At 39.1% G+C, this 18,053-nt stretch overlaps 1 protein-coding gene across 1 annotated transcript; it reads right to left on the bottom strand.

The window, feature by feature from the left end:
• Positions 1–348: 348 nt before the first annotated feature.
• On the bottom strand, positions 349–15,434 carry LOC139731255 (uncharacterized). Its single transcript, XM_071642142.1, has 9 exons — positions 15,429–15,434; positions 15,079–15,216; positions 12,395–12,683; positions 9,390–9,461; positions 7,373–7,476; positions 6,203–6,335; positions 3,219–3,356; positions 1,936–2,157; positions 349–377 (listed from the first exon to the last, which is right to left on the bottom strand). Exons 1-9 carry the CDS (start codon positions 15,432–15,434, stop codon positions 349–351), a joined length of 1,131 nt encoding a protein of 376 aa, XP_071498243.1.
• Positions 15,435–18,053: the final 2,619 nt, after the last annotated feature.

The raw sequence follows: 18,053 nt of genomic DNA, 5'->3' as shown, positions 1-18,053 counted from the left end.
CAGATATTATGCTTTTTTTTCTGCAGTAAGTGTTCTAACTACAACATGTCACAGTAAACTGCACAGAAAGTTAGAAAACTTGCACTCCCATCTTGAAGTTTTCTGGCAATATTTCTGGTACTTTTTGGTACAGTTGTCTGGCAAGCTTACCCAAATGTGATTTTTTTTATTCTTTTTTTCTTTTTTTTATGCATCAGTGTGAATGGACCTGTACAAAAAAAAAAAAATTGTCATTCACATACAACATCTTATATCGCAGGACTTTGCAATCAAGGAAGAAAATTCCATGTTTTTGGTGGAGAGACTTGGCACATCAGGCATCGCAGTCCTTCAAAGTTCTCCAGACGCTTACTCCAAGAACATGTCTTCTGCCATTTCTGCAAAATTGAAAAAAAAAAGAAAAAGAAAAAATTCTTATGAAAGAGACATCTGAAATCCTAATCAAACATCCCTGTGACTGGAAATAAATGCCAATGTATACAGGTGATTCTAAAAAGAATTGATAGCCTTTTAAATGACCTTTCTTTCTATATCTGCTATTTTTCAATCGATTACAGACTTTAAATACCACAGACAAACTGAACAGCAAATGGTAGAAAAGAAATCAACATCACAGCTCAGAGGGTGTTTCATATTCTGCAACATTATCAGTGTACAGGACACAACAAACAGTGAAAATCCTGAGACCTCTACATGCAAAAGACAATCTCAGCACTGGGTGGTCAGGGTGAGAGTATCGGGTAGGTTTAAAGGGATGGTATAGTTTTGGTTTAGATGGGGTTCAGGTTTCCAACTTTTTGTGAGATAATGAGAAATCTCTATAGAATGTTGAAGATTATACAATTCTAAGAGGAATTCAAAGTTTATTTGGTGAAAATTGGTTCTGAATTGGCCGAGATATCCAATAACAAAGTGAAACAAAGGGATCCCAATAAAAGGGGAATCACACCTTTTATCAGGTAAGCTTTATTTTAGATATCTCGGCCATTTCAAAACTAATTTTCATCAAATAAACTTTAAATTCCTCTTAGAATTATATGCTCTTTCACATTTCATTAAAAAGTTTCTCATTATCTCACATAAATCATCATAAAAAAATATTGGAAACCTGAAGCCCTATCTCAACTGAAACTGTACCGCCATCCCTTTAAAAATCATGTGGAATTAAAGGCCCAGTAGCCCTAACCAAACCATGTATCTATTTCCATCATTTGTTTGGGATAAAACTGCGACTGTCACCAAAAGCAAGATGGCTGCACAGATGAGACAGAGGCACTTGGTATTACTTTTGCACATCAAGTCCAAGTTGTGACTCCAGTATGTGATTCATCTTTGATGCAACTAATTAATGTAACTCACGGGAAATGGAAGATATCTGGGGTGAGTTGGACGTCACTTTCCTTTTACAAATCCCACCATGTAACATAAAAATAATGTTAAGAGACCAAGCATGTGCCTGTGCAACTCCTAAACTGGGGAATGATCCCCAAGTGCAGCAGTCTTTAAATCATACTGACTCAAACATTCTAGCATTTAACTATGCATTATTGTTCAGCATATCAGAAGCTTTTGCAGCACAGAAGAATATAAGCACATAAGTTTTGGGCTATATGAATTGATGTATTATTATCATAATAAAATGATATATGCTATGGCACTCTTTCCGTTGATGATATGTCAGTTGTTGTTGTTGTTTTTTTTTCATATTGGCAGTAGACATTGTTTAGTAAGGCACTATCATGGTGTTCAGTTGCTAGGATTTGACTGTTTCACCGACCCACAATTTCTCACGCTATGGGGTCTTTATGCTGCAAAAGCTCCTTTCATTCCAAGTACTTAATGTATCTGAATGCATGGATTCAATCTGACTGAACAGCACATTATGTATAGTGTAGCACAAAAGGGCAACAAAGCAAAACTTCTGTGAAGTCTTACGCTGCTTCAACTGCAGGTAGAGCATCAGCCCTTCATTTCCAGGTTCCTCCACACCGGGGGCCTCTTCTCCTCCTTCCTGCATCTCCTCCTGAGCCCCCTCCTGAGCCCCCTCCTGAGACCCCTCCTGAGCCCCTTCCTCAGCAGCTCCTCCATCCTCTCCAGTCTCTTCATCATCGTCCCTCTCGTCTGGTGGGTCGCTGACCTCACCACTCGCCACGGGCTCTGCAGTGTGAAGTGTGATACAGGTATCTATCTCTCTTACCATACTCAGAGAATATGATGCCTAACACCAGACACAAACAAAACAGCTGGGAGCAGTGTTCAAGTGCTGTTACAACTCACCTTATACTCATGAAATGCATCTGCAACATCATCTACTTGATACCTTTAAGCAGAAACCACCCAAAAGTAGTTTCGAAAAGTAAGTTGTAAAGTTCAGTGGTCTTCAGGACGGCTGGTTTTTCATAAAGCAAGTGATGACTCGAGGAAGTTTTATTGTAACAGAAGATCTTTACTTGAGAAAGGTGTACGCTGCATTACTTGCTAAATATATTTTGGAGTGATGCCAGCTAATGACAAGCCCATGGTGAATAATCGAAAATGCTACTCATAAAACTAGTGGAAGCAGGAAGAGGGATTTATCCTGACAAAATTCAGGAGAGAGAAAGGTAAATAGAATGTACATGAAGGTTATAATGGCATGAAGAGCATGACATCAGAAATTGTGCTTGACGCTGAGATCACTTCAGGTCCATCCCTCTGCTTCCCTTAAAGTTGAAAATCACTATATTTCAGCAATCATTCTTATTTCATGACATCAGAGAAATCTTCCTCTTGTATGAAAAAAAAAGAAGGAAAAAAGATTGATTATGCATTTTCCCATGGTTGCTCAGCCCGATCGGATTAAAGTGTCTGCAGAGTAGAGGTAAATAAAGTGACCAGCAAACTCTATCATGATTCCTGAGCATGCATAGCAAGGTATGGCATACACACACAGCACATCATCTTGAAATAAACATGGGAAAAATATGATTTCAAACTCTGATAATCAGTGTGTCCAGCTTTTGAAGCATTACAGAGAGGGAAATGGAGCATGCTAGAATAGTGAATATCTTTACTTTTAATAGGCAGCACTCAAACTTAAATGTTTCTCTCTTACCGCATGATTTTACATGGAAAAAACAAGTAATCCTGAATATGGACATATTAGATTTATTTCACAAGATTCAAAGTCAGATATGCTGAAATTACACGTTTATTAGCAGATCAATGTATTTTCTGACCTTGAGCGTCCGGCTTATTCAAATCAACTGGTGCTGGTTTGACTTCCAAGGGAATGACTTCTGCCTCTTTATCATTCCTCTCCTTCCATGGTGACAGCGCCATGGCTTCCATTTTATCTCGAAGAGTTTCAGTGGACTCTGAAAAAAAATAAGCAATAAAATTACAGTGCACTCCCATTACAATGAACACGGCTGTAACAAAATTTCGTTATAACGAAGTAAAACTTCCGGTCCCAAAATTATCATCATTAAAGTCTATGGTACAAAATTCACTTAGAACGAACACGGCTATAGCTAAATTTTCGTTATAACAAAGTCTTTTCAGATTTGTTTTACTGTTGTGAAGGTTCTTAATTACAAAACACACAGACTCTGATACGCGTCGGCCCTAAATGTCCGTTAGTTCAGAAATGAAATGTTATTTTGACGATATTCCTAAGGTTCGCTATTAATAAGGTTAGTTAATCTGACAATGAAATATGGTTCTTATTACGACGTTTCGTTAGTCCAAAAATGATAGGAATTCCAAACGTTCGTTAATCGTAACATTTAAAGAAAAAGGTTTCTTTAATCCAAAAGCCTTCGGGATGACAAACCTCATTTCATTTTCCCATCAACGAACTTTCAGAAAACGAACAATATATTTCTATCTAAATTCTGAACTTTCAGAATAACAAATCTTTGGAAGAGCGAAGCTTCAGATGAACAAACCTTCGGAATCCCGGAAAGGCGAAACTTCAGAATAAGGATCCTTCAGAGTAACAAACCTTTATAATAGCGAACTTCACCGAATCCTACACAATCACTTTCATTACATGTTTGACAAAAAAACAACTCAATTCTCTTTTTAAATGTAATATTCAAACGAAATTAAAGAAGTACCATCCCATTTCACATTGCTTTCCAGTGTAAGATGAGTATTCTACAAACAGAATATAATACTATGCGTGGTTTCCTTGTTTTCAATATATATTGTATTTGTTTGGTTATAATGAAATTTCGTTATAACGAAAGACAAGGCAAGTGCCGTAATGTGTCTCGCCCACAAACGTACAACACCTTTTTTTTTATTTTGTTCACAAATGGACCTATGGATCAAAAGTTAGGAGTCATAATTAAATGCACAGTACATTGGGGCCTAAAAGTTCATTGACCCCTGCCTGTGATCTTTGACCTTGTGGTGACCATCAACTCCCCAAGATACATCTACCATCCAAGTTTGGTCACAAATTGACTTACGGATCAAAAGTTATGACCCATAATCAAAACGCGCCCCAAAAACTTAACATTGGGCCCTAAAAGTTCATTGACCCCATCTGTGACCTTTGACATTGTGGTGACCATCAACTCCCCAAGGTAAATCTACCATCCCAGTTTGGTCACAAATGGACTTACGGATCAAAAGTTATGGTCCATAATCGAAACGCGCCCTAAAAACTTAACATTGGGCCCTAAAAGTTCATTGACCCCTGCCTGTGACCTTTGACCTTGTGGTGACCATCAACTCCCCAAGGTACATCCACCATCCAAGTTTTGTCACAAATACACTTACAGATCAAAAGTCATGGCCCATAATCGAAATGCGCCCTAAAAACTTAACATTGGGCCCTAAAAGTTCATTGACCCTTGCCTGTGACCTTTGACCTTGTGGTGACCATCAACTCCCCAAGGTACATCTACCATCTAAGTTTGGTCACAAATACACTTCCGGATCAAAAGTTATGGCCCATAATCGAAACGTGCCCTAGGCCCTAAAAGTTAATTGACCCCTGCCTGTGACCTTTAACCTTGAGGTGACCTTCATACTTGGTAAAAGGTAAAACTTTGTATGACCACTCTTCCCTCCAAGTTTGATTCAAATTGAAGCCCAGAGTACATGCAGAGTTACTCAAGTTTTTATAGCGTTACGGACAGACGACGGACGGACGGACGGAGGACGGACGGACGGACGGACGCCGCACGCGATCCCTTAGTCTCCCCTCACCTCCGGTGGGCTCAACAAAAACTGCCGGTCCCGAGCATTTCGCTATAACGAGAGTGCACTATTATACAAATGATGCACAGGATAGAGTGTGTTAGTGTAGGCGTGGTGCACTCGAGGGTATTTACAATTGTGAAACATGCACGAGGCGAAGCCGAGTGCATGTTGCACTACATTGTAAATACCCGAGAGTGAACTACGCCTCCACTAACGCCACGAAATAATCCTGTGCATCATTTGTTTTATAAAATGGGTCGAAAATTCGAAAACTAACATCATTTTTCAGCGTTTTTCACGTACCTTTGTGGGTCAAGACGTCCGAAGATGTTCGTCCCAAACATTTACGCACGTCGCACTCGCGGAAGTCCCGCACATACAGTATACATGTGGGGGGTTGGGTTTCCGGACACTTAAGTTCCCGCATGAAAACTTACTTATTTTACATAGAATATGCACCCTTTACCTTAAAGACTTGATATAGACTCCTCATATAGGCCTACTAGACAACATACTCTGAAAACGGCGTGAGAATTAACCTGCCAAATCGTTGGATTTGCTCTTCAAAGTGACTCCATGTACGCGTCCGGTCCCATAACGCTTGGTCTACTGTACTGTACAAAGTGTGCGTATAGTAGAGTATACGTACGTACGCCACACATGTTATGCACAAGGCCAGGGAAGACAGGCCGGCCGGCCGGCAGCCCGAACTAGAAGTTGTTTACAGGATTGACAGCGCGTATGCATGCAATTCATCAAAGGAGCCGCCGCGCGCACAGACGATCGGCAATCTACCATAGGATTACAGGCAGTGCAATTGTACTGAAGTAAAGGAAGGAGGTGTGTCTCATTTCAGCGCTTCCTATTGGCTACATTCTTGAACCCATTTTATAAACTACAATTGACACTGGCTGCATTTGTGTTACACATAAGTTGTTAGGGACTAGTTCCACCTTCATCTTCAGTGGGGGAAACACAACGAGAAGAGAATGTTGCATTACATCACCTTTTAGAATGCTCTCCAAACGATCATCAAGCTCCTTGATGGAAGGTAGATTACCAGTAGGGGTCCTCCATTTCTCGGGATCAAAAATCTTACGGAGTTCATCCAAGAGCTCCTTGTCATTTTGAGACATGACCTGACAGACATAAAAAATAACATTTCAATAGGTAAAAAGGTTGTAATCACATTTTACTTTAATCAAATATTGTATATATATATGCTGAAAAAAAATATAGAAATAGCGCCAATGAGTATTGCATCATAGAACATCTAGAAATAAGAAAATAAAATCTAATAGGGTGGAGTAAAAGTTGTCCTTTTCTCCCAACAGATTCAAAAGATTCCACTCCTTACCCCGCAGGTAAAGATTCATACACCCGGGTACAGACTATCATAATGGCTGAAGCATTTTGCACAAAGATACAAAAAGCCACTAGATAAACAACCGGTTGAGTTGTATTGCATAGGCTGACCTTGTAAATAAGCTCTGAATCTGAGAACTAGGACCCAAAAAAAAATAATGCTGCCACCATAAAGGCTTGGTCTTAAATTTGAAAGTGCATCCTTCAATTGAAGTCACTAAAACTCAATCCTCTAAATATAAGCTATGCCTCCCATGCATAACTTGACATTTTGATAAATACATTCTGTAGAAATGAGAGGAATTAAAAGGAGATCAAAAGTATCTAATCACATTCCTCATTTATTTTAACAAGGATTTGTCTCGTATTCTTGAAGATATTTTCTCCAGGGCTCTGCTAAAACACATTTTTGATGGATATAACATTGCCTCTTTTCCTATGAACTGGACAAATATCTCTCTCTCTAGTTTTAAAAAAAAAAGTTCAGTTCAAGCAAAATAATACTAGCCAAGAAAGATATGACAAAATAAATCATATTTCCTGACAAAAATGGATCCAATTTTGCTGATTTTTACCCTCTACACCTTTTCAAAGACCTTAAGACATATCATCCAAACTGAAAAATCGGGGAAAAAAATATTTGCACGGATGTAAATTGTTTTGACAGGAATTCATCTTCATTTTTAACAAGCCAAGAGACACAGAGACATTGACACATGCATGCAAACCAGATGGAGGGAAGTTTACACTCCTGTACAACATGGCATAAAATATGCCAAAGTTTGCATCATATTTGTCATGGAATACATACCTGTCTTAGGGGCGCATGGTTTGCCATGACCCTGTGCATCATCGCCATCAAACACTTCACATCCCGTTCAGCACACTCTTCAAAGCATGAATTTTTCTTGGCTGCTGAAAGACATAGAGATGCAATATACAAATCTTGTTATTGACATTGGCATTTGAGGTCATAAAGATCTATAATTTCTGACTTTTTTAGAGACATTCACCTCCTCCAACATTTAGAAATAGCAATACTGATGAAAGACCATTTGAACAGCATCAAATCATCCCAACATGAATCAAGAGATGTCTGTTTTACAAGGATATGTGGTTTTGTACCTGATTTCTTATAATACACTCGATGGAGACTGTATAATATAACTGTCACAAATTCTACAAGTACTACAAACTATGATGATGGTAATCACAAGACTTTAAACAGGGAATGGACATTGATGATAGTTACAAGTTTCAACAACAGCTCGTTTCACCGGGTGGTCCACAACTTAAACATTAGCATGCTGCTTAATGTTTGGTAATCAAATGCTGTGACAGATGTCTTCCAGAATCAAAACTCTCAGGTCATACACTCCCTAGGGCTACTGTAAAAGTGGAAATTTTCGCAGTGTTGAAATCGAAGCGCGAAAAATTAGTCGCGCGAAAAATATCCACTTTTACAGATCTTGACCTTATCTTTACACATCTGACCACAGAGAATGAGCTGTAATACACAGATAAAGTCTTCAGCCAGACATTTGAATAAGTTTGCAGGCACATTTGCCAGTTTCTTAATTCTTGCAATGTGTTTAGAATATTTTTTAAGCTATCAATAACATATTGCATACCTGATCAAGAGATACCAAAATTAAATGCATACTGCGTACCAAAAATGCATTGTAGGGCAAAAACACATGGTGGAGGAGGTATGCATTTCAAAAGCCATGAAATGACCCTACATCAAAATCAAAAGGCTATTATTGTGTAACCAAGGTATGATGTCCCAATCTGAACATTTTATCAAGTCACTTCTGAATCAGCAATCAACTCTCTCTTGGTCAACGACTGTAATAAACCATTGTTTTGACAGCCGAGCCTGTGTCCCGACCAGACCGTCTCGCATGTTGTACAAGACTGCCCTGTCAGATGCTCTCCAGGTGGGCTAAAGATCTCAGCAATCAGTGGTGCAATCGTGACAAAATATGGCACACACAAGACCCACATCGTAATCTATAAGATTAAGGCTTAAAATGTTCTGAAATTATCTATTTCTAAAATTTTCTATGTTCTGGATTATGCTAAATAAGCCTAAGATCTTATTTCAGCCTGTGAAACACTGAGGAAAAGCCTTGAAAGTCTTATCTTTGGTTTGTATATTGATTTTTACACATATTCAACAATTGTACATCATGAATACTTCTAAAAGTCACTTCAAGTCTATTGTATTTTGTTTTTTTAATTTGTTATGTACATGTATTTCTTTGTTGTTGTTTTTCGGACTTATGTTTTCTTCTTTGTTTCTTCGATTGGAAATTGTAACTGACTACTCTTCTACCACAGTTGGCATAAAATTAATCAAAGTGATTAACAGTAAAAACAGCAAAGTTTTTATGAATTTCAAGACAGAGCACTGCTTCATAAGAATGTACCAGTACATTCCACAGGAATGTACAGGTACACAAAATTGTGCCCGTTTTAGGATGACATGCAGTTACAGAAATGGGCATGACTTCTTAACGCGAAGTACAACATTGCAAATTTGGTCTCAACAGTTGCAGAAGATTGGAAAAAAAAAGTGAAGAAGCTTCATAATGAGGCCTTCTAACATTGCAGAATTATTGCACAAAATGTCAAGCCCCCCCCCCAACACACACACACACACACACACACACACACACACACACACACACACACATACACTGTTGGGTTAAGCAAGGTTTCAGGCAAATGTGAATTGCTAAAATCCCTCACAGACCAACTTGTGACCACACTGACCCACAAAAACACACACACATACACACACACCCAGTGACATCAAAACTAACCTGGGTGAATTTGGGCCTCTCCAAGGTCAATCAAGTATGCATGAAAATGGGTGGTCGCGATAACGTTTCCATCTGCAAGAGGAAACAAAGAACAAAGATAACTAGAAATGTCGCTTTGGCGACTGGTGTGCCTCCGCCATAAGGCATGATTTTCCCAATAGGTCTAGATAGTACATGTGGACAATGTGTGATTACATTTTCACAAAATTGGCAAAATATTGAAATGACAAGTTTGTCACAAATGTGTTGAATGTTCACCTTCCTTGACCTAGGTTTAATTGGATGAATAGGAGAGCATGTATCTAGGGATTTAAGGACTTTAACTCGACTTTGACCCATTCATATATTTAGGCATTGAGTAATTTTCAAGGTACAGGTGTGGAGAAAAAGTGCAATTTCTGAATTGAATAGTAAATTGTTACCATTTTCATCTGGCCCTTGACCCTAAAATTCATAAGATAATAACTTTCAGGTAGAACATGCATAATATGTACTATGTTTCAAGATAACTTGAGCCACTTCCGAGATATGGAGGAAAAAGTTAGTTCAGCACTTTCACTTGATCTTTGACCTTTTGACCTTTGAGGCAAAAAAGAAGAAAAAAAAAACTTTCCAGAGAATTTCTATTAGGTTACACATGTATGCATACACCAAGTGTAAAAAAAACTAGAAATGTCGCTATGGCGACTGGTATGCCTCCGCCATAATGCATGATTTTCCTAATAGGTCTAGATAGTACATGTGGACAATGTGTGATTACATTTTCACAAAACTGGCAAAATAGTGAAATGACAAGTTTGTCACAAATGTGTTGAATGTTCACCTTCCTTGACCTTGGTTTAATTGGATGAATAGGAGAGCATGTATTTGGGGATTTACGGACTTTAACTTGACTTTGACCCATTCATACATTTATGCATTGAGTAATTTTCATGGTACCGGTATGGAGAAAAAGTGCAATTTCTGTACTGAATAGTAAATTGTTACCATGTTCATCTGGCCTTTGACCCTAAAATTCATACGATACTAGTAATCACTTTCAGGTAGAACATGCATTAATATGCAGTAAGTTTCACGATAAATTGAGCCACTTCTGAGATATGGAGGAAAAGTAAGTTCAGCACTTTCACTTGATCTTTGACCTTTTGACCTTTGAGGCAAAAAGAAAGAAAAAGGAAAAAAAAAACTCTCCAGAGAATTTCTATTAGGTTACACATGCATACACCAAGTGTAAAAAAAAAAAAAAAAAAAATCCTGCTGGCATTGCATGAACATGAGGGAAATAGTAAAATTTTGAAGTGTTGCACTTGACCTTTGACCCCTGACCTTTGACCCCATGAACCCTACATTCTCTAGATAATCACTGCCAGTCAGTACATGTATATACTATGTTCCATGAAGATACCTTGAACAATTTTCCAATTTACAGAGAAAAAAAAGGAAGTTTTAATACTTTTACTCGACCTTTTGACCTTTGACCTTTGACCTCATGACCCAAACTTTCACCAGAGAATCTAAATTGGGTAATACATGTATACACTAAGTTTCAAGAAAATATCTTCTGGCATTGCATAGATATGGTGGAAATAGTGAAATTTTACGTATTTGACCTTGACCTTTTGACCTTTGACCTTGAGCACGTGCACCCAAAAGTTGATAGGCACAACTTCACCCCCTAATACACATACATGCCCAGTTTCATTAGGATACCTCAACAGGTTTTGATAGTTACCTTGTCCACAAAATTCATTACGGACGGACGGAAAGACGGAAGGACGGACGGACGGACGGACGGACGGACGGAAGGACGGACGGACGGACGGACGGACAACCCGAAAACATAATGCCTCCGGCACCACTTCGTGGCGGAGGCATAAAAAATAACCCTGCTGGCATTGCATGATAGGAGGGAAATAGTAAAATTTTGAAGTGTTGCACTTGACCTTTGACCACTGACCTTTGACCCCATGAACCCTACATTCTCTAGATAATCACTTCCAGTCAGTATATGTATATACTATGTTCCATGAAGATACCTTGAACAATTTTCCAAGGTATGGAGGAAAAAAAAAAGAAGTTTTAATATTTTTACTTGACCTTTTGACCTTTGACCTTTGACCTCATGACCCAAACTTTCACCAGATAATCTTCATTGGGTAATACATGTATACACTACGTTTCAAGAAAATATCTTCAGGCATTCAATAGATATGGTGGAAATAGTGAAATTTTATGTATTTGACCCTGACCTTTTGACCTTTGACCTCATGACCCAAACTTTCACCAGAGAATCTTAATTGGGTAATACATGTATACACTAAGTTTCCAGAAAATATCTTCAGGCATTCAATAGATAATGGTGGAAATAGTGAAATTTTATGTATTTGACCTTGACCTTTTGACCTTTGACCTTGAGCATGTGCACCCAAAAGTTGATAGGCACAACTTCACCCCCTAATACACATACATGCCAAGTTTCATTAGGATACCTCAACAGGTTTTGATAGTTACCTTGTCCACAAAATTCATTACGGACGGACGGAAGGACGGACGGACGGAAGGACGGACGGACGGACAGACGGACGGAAGGACGGACGGACGGACGGACATCCCAAAAACATAATGCCTCCGGCACCACTTCGTGGCGGAGGCATAAAAACAGTAAACTTTTCAAAATAATAGCAATCTCTATCATACAAGGCCTAATGCAATCATTTTAACATTAACTCACACTACATCTTCTGACAGGAGTAAGGTACTACGTGGCTCTCCAGTAACATTGCATTGCTGTGTGCTTACACAAAATTGAAGTACTGATTAAATTGATTTTCACTTCATATATATGAGACTGCTTAAGAAACGCATGTATTCCTTCTGAACTTTTGTCATGAGTGTTGATGTGATACAAGTTATTTCAAGTCTTGTACAGTCCTATTTCAAACAATCATGATGAATGCCCAGCCCCTTCCCTTCCCCCATTGTATTGAGCAAATAAACGTGTGTACCATGAACATCATTATGAGTGATTCCGCAGTCATGGAGGAATTTCAGTGCCTTGGCAATGCATGAAATCAGTCTCCACATTTGGTCAGGATGAATATCGATGGTAAGAATCGACTGGCGGATTTCAAAGAGTGTCTGCCCCTCTATGAGCTGCTGGAAGATGTGGACATATTCTCTGCCCAGGGTAACGAGGTGCAGAACTGGAATGTAGTAAACACTGGAAGGTGTACTTCTGCTCTGCAAGATGACGCTGGCTTTCACCTCACCATCTTTGAAATAGCGGGCAAGGATCTTGAGTGCATGTAAGAATTGAGAGGATGGTAAACAGACCAGAAGTGTTCAGTTATTTGCCATGAGGCAAATCAAAGATATAAAACAAACGATATAAAACACCTGTTTCTTGACACTGGCCTAATCTAAGCATCAGTCACCGCCACGGGGGGGGGGGGGGGGGGGGGGGGGGGGGGGGGGGGGGGGGGACCCACGAGAGGAGGAGATTGTTTTGGTTTTGGCATGGGCTATGTAGCTCCATGGTGCGTGTGTGTGTCGACAAACTTCTACAATGCTCTCCTTCGTATTCCTGTATTTTCGTTATCTATGGGTCAAATTTTTTCGTTCGAAATTCAAAACGGATGACTATAGAATTTCTCAATAGAATATAAAATCTAAAACTTTAGAAAGAATAGAGAAAATTGAGTGCACTTTGAATGGTCTGCCACAGGCAGATATCCTTATCATGCTCTTACGTAATACGACAGCTGTTGCAGTCATTAAGCCCTGGCTTGGCCTCCAGGTTTGCCACGTCTGAGTAGAAAGTTATTTTGCAGTGGACAAATACATCTACTCCCATTCTCAAACGAGGAATCGTTAGGGGGTATAGCACCCCATCAGCTTCGTTTGGTGATGGGGTCTCGCCTCAAACGGGGGTTTGACGGCATGAATTGACTAGCAACAACACAATCGGTCACATAATTGATACATTGCAGGTGTTGTAAATTACATGTAAGAGGAAAAACATGTCAATACAAAAGTGTTAACACCCAATCACGAACAGGACAATTCAGGAGGGCATGCCCTTTCAAAAATGTCAATTGATCTGAAATTTTAAAGGGACAATACAGTCTTGGTTGAGATGGGGCTTCTGATTTTCAACCTTTTTATGAGATAGTGAGAAACCTCTTATAAAACGTTGAAAGAGCATGATGTACACTAGTTCCAAGAGAGAATCAAAGTTTATTTGATGTAAATTGGTTTTGAAATGGCTGAGATATTCAAAACAAAGGGATGCTAATAAAAGGTGGGACCAACCTTTTACTAGCATCGTCTTGTTTTACTGCATTTACTTTACACTCACTGTTAGTGACTGTAAAGTAAATGATCTATTATATCTTTAATGGTCTACATGGTGTACATCTCTTCATTATCCTATACAGGATGTTTTGGAACCACAAAATGCTAAAGGTTGAGATTTGGAGCAAGTGGTAGAATGGTGATATCAATTAAGACATTTCTCAATTTGAGAGGCTTAGTATGCCATATAACTTTACACAGTCTCCCATGAAGTTCATGAGCACAGCCTAGTATACTTTCTTACAGCCATCATAAGACAAGCATTCAGCCATTAAAACACAAACACACAAGTGGGATTTTGTGGACAGTGACAATATTGCTACAACTACCAATCAGACCAGAATACCAGTACCCTTTAACCATTTTCTACCCTTATTCAGGATATTTGAGCAGCAAAACTGGATGAATTAAAGAAACTTTGATGGTAGCTTCTTTTACTCCTTTTTATTTGGTGAAATCACACTATTGATCAAATTATACTTGAACTATATTTCAATGTACGTATCATACATGCTACATTTCTGTACACTGAAATTATAATGGTATGTTCGATCTGCAGACTACTGTTGTACAGTTGTCAATAGAAGACCGAGGTTCCACGACGTAAACAAAACGCATTGCTTGAAGTAGGGGCAAAAAACCATGTGTGTATTAAAAGCATAATTTACCATATGCACATGAAATAAAAACCCGGCATTAGTGCTTTAAAATAGTTCGAAAAAGTGAGTTAGAAATAGACACAACCAATGTAAAAAATTTAATAGGTAAAATGGATGTTAGGTATTGTTAAATATACAAAATGTGAGCAATAGTTATAATAAAAATGTTTCCAGACTAAACCGTCTACAGTTACGGTTTATAGAGAAAAATACAGATATCTCCTTATATTTTAGGGTTTATCATGAAAATTTTATATGATAGGATGTTTTGCGATACAACAGACCAATACATATGCATTAAATGTCATATCTAAAAAAAATTTTTAAATCACTGTCCCCAGAGGTAAACAGAACCTTTAAGCGCATAGTTCTAGCGCACAGTACACAAACTGCATACTTGCCAGCCCGTGTTGCTGACTTGAATAAAATCGCATGCGAAGATGGGACGTGGGCTGTAACGCTTAGCCCTATGCACTCGCCCATGCGAATAGAGCTAGCCCCCATAGGTAGTCTTTGTCCCTCGGCAAGTTGAGCCATGGCTTCATGATGTCAATGGAACCTCGGCTTGTCTATACAGAGCGCAACTGGTATGCACGATTTTATAGCCATGGCACACATGCACACATGTAGCTACGAGGCAATACATTCCTGCTTTCTTTTGAAACATTTCTTCTTACCTTTTTCATTGCCAAATAGCGCTTTGTTTTCTTGTCTTGAATGACCCAAACCATTCCATAGGTACCAGCTCCAATTTGTTCTTTTTCATCGTAATCATAGCCTTGTCTGTACTCTCCTTTCTTTGTCACATTCAACTCCTGAAAAGAAAAGAGAACACGCACATAAAAAGTATGGTGGCCCATATTTATTGGAAAGGGCCTACAGACAAACTACTATCCAGTCTAAGCACAGCTCTAGCTGTAAAAAGTAACCATATTGACCCATGGCAATTAAGTAACCCCCAGTAACAAGCACTTGCACACAGTCGCTGCAAGGGGAAGAGAAAGGCATTCCATAATTATGCTCATACCCACATGGGGAAGGATAAGTGTCACTGATCACACTGCAATGAATTCAGGAGAGTCTATGACATTGAGACTATGACTTGGATGATTTTTTTTTTTTAGTCTTCATGCAAACATTACAACAAAGAGTATTCACACTTTTGTCATTTTGTACATATTGGGGGAGATGAAGATGAGCAGACCTGAAAACAGAGCTTGTGTGGAAAGGTCCCTCTTACAACCAACAACAGTTGAATGGTAACAGTACTTGGGGAAAACAAACTTGTTGTAAGCAAGTACATTGAAATAAAACTAGAAATATCACTTAAGGTGATTAATACCCCCGCCCCGTGACGACAGTCTTACCTAAGGAATGATCTTTCCTTGATCTTCTGCCATTTAAATGCCGTTACCATGGCAACGCAGCTTCCGACACGTCCGAAAAATATGTCTTGCACATCTTCCCACCAAGACTATTGTGTGTGCCACATTTCATAAGCTTTTGTCAAAAACTGAGGAAGTAGTTCAATCCAAAAGATCTTTCCTTGATCTTCCGCCATTAATATGCCGTTACCATGGCAACGCAGCTTCCGACACGTCCAAAAATATGTCTTGCACATCTTCCCACCAAGACCAATGTGTGTGCCACATTTCATGAGCTTCAGTCGAATACAGAGGAAGTAGTTCAATCCGCAAGATCTTTCCTTGATCTTCTGCCATCTATATGCCGTTACCATGGCAACGCAGCTTCCGACACATCCGAAAAATATGTCTTCCACATCTTCCCACCAAGATCAAGGTGTGTGCCACATTTCATAAGCTTTGGTCAAAAAACTGAGGAAGTAGTTAAATCCGCAAGATCTTTCCTTGATCTTCTGCCATTAATATGCCGTTACCATGGCAACGTACTTTCGGGTACTGTCAAAAAATGCGTCTTGCACATCTACAACCAAAGGCACACATCTGTACCAAGTTTCATGGAAATTGGGCAAAAACTGAGGAAGTAGTTTGCAACACAAAATTTGCCATCATTTTGGCTCATAATATGTGAGCTGTTACCATGGCAACATACTTTTTGTCACTGTCAAGAAATGTGTCATGCTGACCTATATCCTAAGACAAACATTCAATATGAATTCCATGAGAATTGGAAGAACACTGATGAAGCAGTTTTGCCATGAAGCATTTTGCCCTATATTTTACCAATAACATGCCGTTACCATGGCAACGCACTTTTTGCCACTGCGGAAATATGTGTCTTACACATTAACATATTCAGACGAACATCTGTACCTAATTTCATAAAAATTGATCAAAAACTGTGGGAGGAGTTCGCGACGCAAGATTTGTACCCATTTTTGCCCATAATATGCCGTTACCATGGCAACGTACTTTTGGGTACTGTCAAAAAATACGTCTTGCACATCTACAACCCAAGGCACACATCTGTGCCAAGTTTTATGGGAATCGGTTGAAAACTGAGGAAGTAGTTCGCGACGCAAGATTTGCAACGGACCGACCGCCCGACCGACCGCCCGACCGACCGCCCGACCGACCGCCCGACCGACCGCCCGACCGCCCGACCGCCCGACCGCCCGACCGCCCGACCGCCCGACCGTCCGCTGATTCCTATATACCCCCTTCAAACTTCGTTTGGCGGGGGTATAAAGACAGACTTGCACAAATGGCTAAGTTTGGTCATTATGCATAATGACATTAAATACACATAACAAAGGTACGATAATGAGAGAACAGAAAGGGAGAGAGGAAAAATTTTATCCAGATAAGCACTTGAAAAACTGTGATATGGATTCAATGTTCATGAATACCAACAAAACATACTTTTAAGCATTTGGTATGAATAAAAAGTTCAAATGGATCAAAACAATATCTGTAGGACATAAAAATAGTTTGTCAGCACAATGCCCCCCATTGTGTAAACTGCACCCCACTGCCAAATGGCAGTGGTTAGGCTGCTCAAAATCAACTGATGTCAGGAAACACATGGTATGAAGAATTCAATTTTTTTTTAATTATTTGTTAGATTCATTTATCGATTTGAGACGCTGGTAAAAGTTTTCATCTCACAACATTTAGAAATTATTCACTTATTGGACTCTCTCAGGAATTTGTACTCCTAGAACTTCAGTAGATAACTTCTGTTTTGTCATTAGAAAATAAATTTAAATAAAGTCTTTGTTAGAATAAAAAGCATCACTTCAGCCTACCCCACAAGTTACAGCACAAGACACTTCTCTATGTTTTTGTCCACTTTTGGCTTTTTCAACTTCACATTGAAAGGCGTCAGGGCCAACAGCTTGCGAAGCTGCCGATGTGTCGCATGATTCCTCCAATGACAGAGAAGTAGTTTCATCCTGACCATAGAAATTGCGAAACTGCTCATCTGTTGTCTGGGTATCATCCTAATTAGAGCAACCAATCAAACAGAAACACACAAAGTTTTATTGCAAATATTTCATGGATGTTTACATCTCACGTTCTATATATGCAAAGTACATTAGGCTTAATACATGTTTTATGGTTATGGCCCGTTTCACGGTTAGGCGCCACTTTTCATTTTTTTCAGTTTTCAGTCTACTACACAGAATAAGAGCAGATTCATGAAATGTTTTGCTATGCATATGTTAGAC

The sequence above is a fragment of the Diadema antillarum genome, unplaced genomic scaffold, assembly GCF_040938485.1.
Source record: "Diadema antillarum isolate AM-2024a unplaced genomic scaffold, OU_Dant_1.0 seq00000367_RagTag, whole genome shotgun sequence".
Classification (NCBI taxonomy): domain Eukaryota; kingdom Metazoa; phylum Echinodermata; class Echinoidea; order Diadematoida; family Diadematidae; genus Diadema; species Diadema antillarum.
Note: the sequence above shows the minus strand (reverse complement) of the source record. Positions and strands in the feature narration are given on the sequence as shown.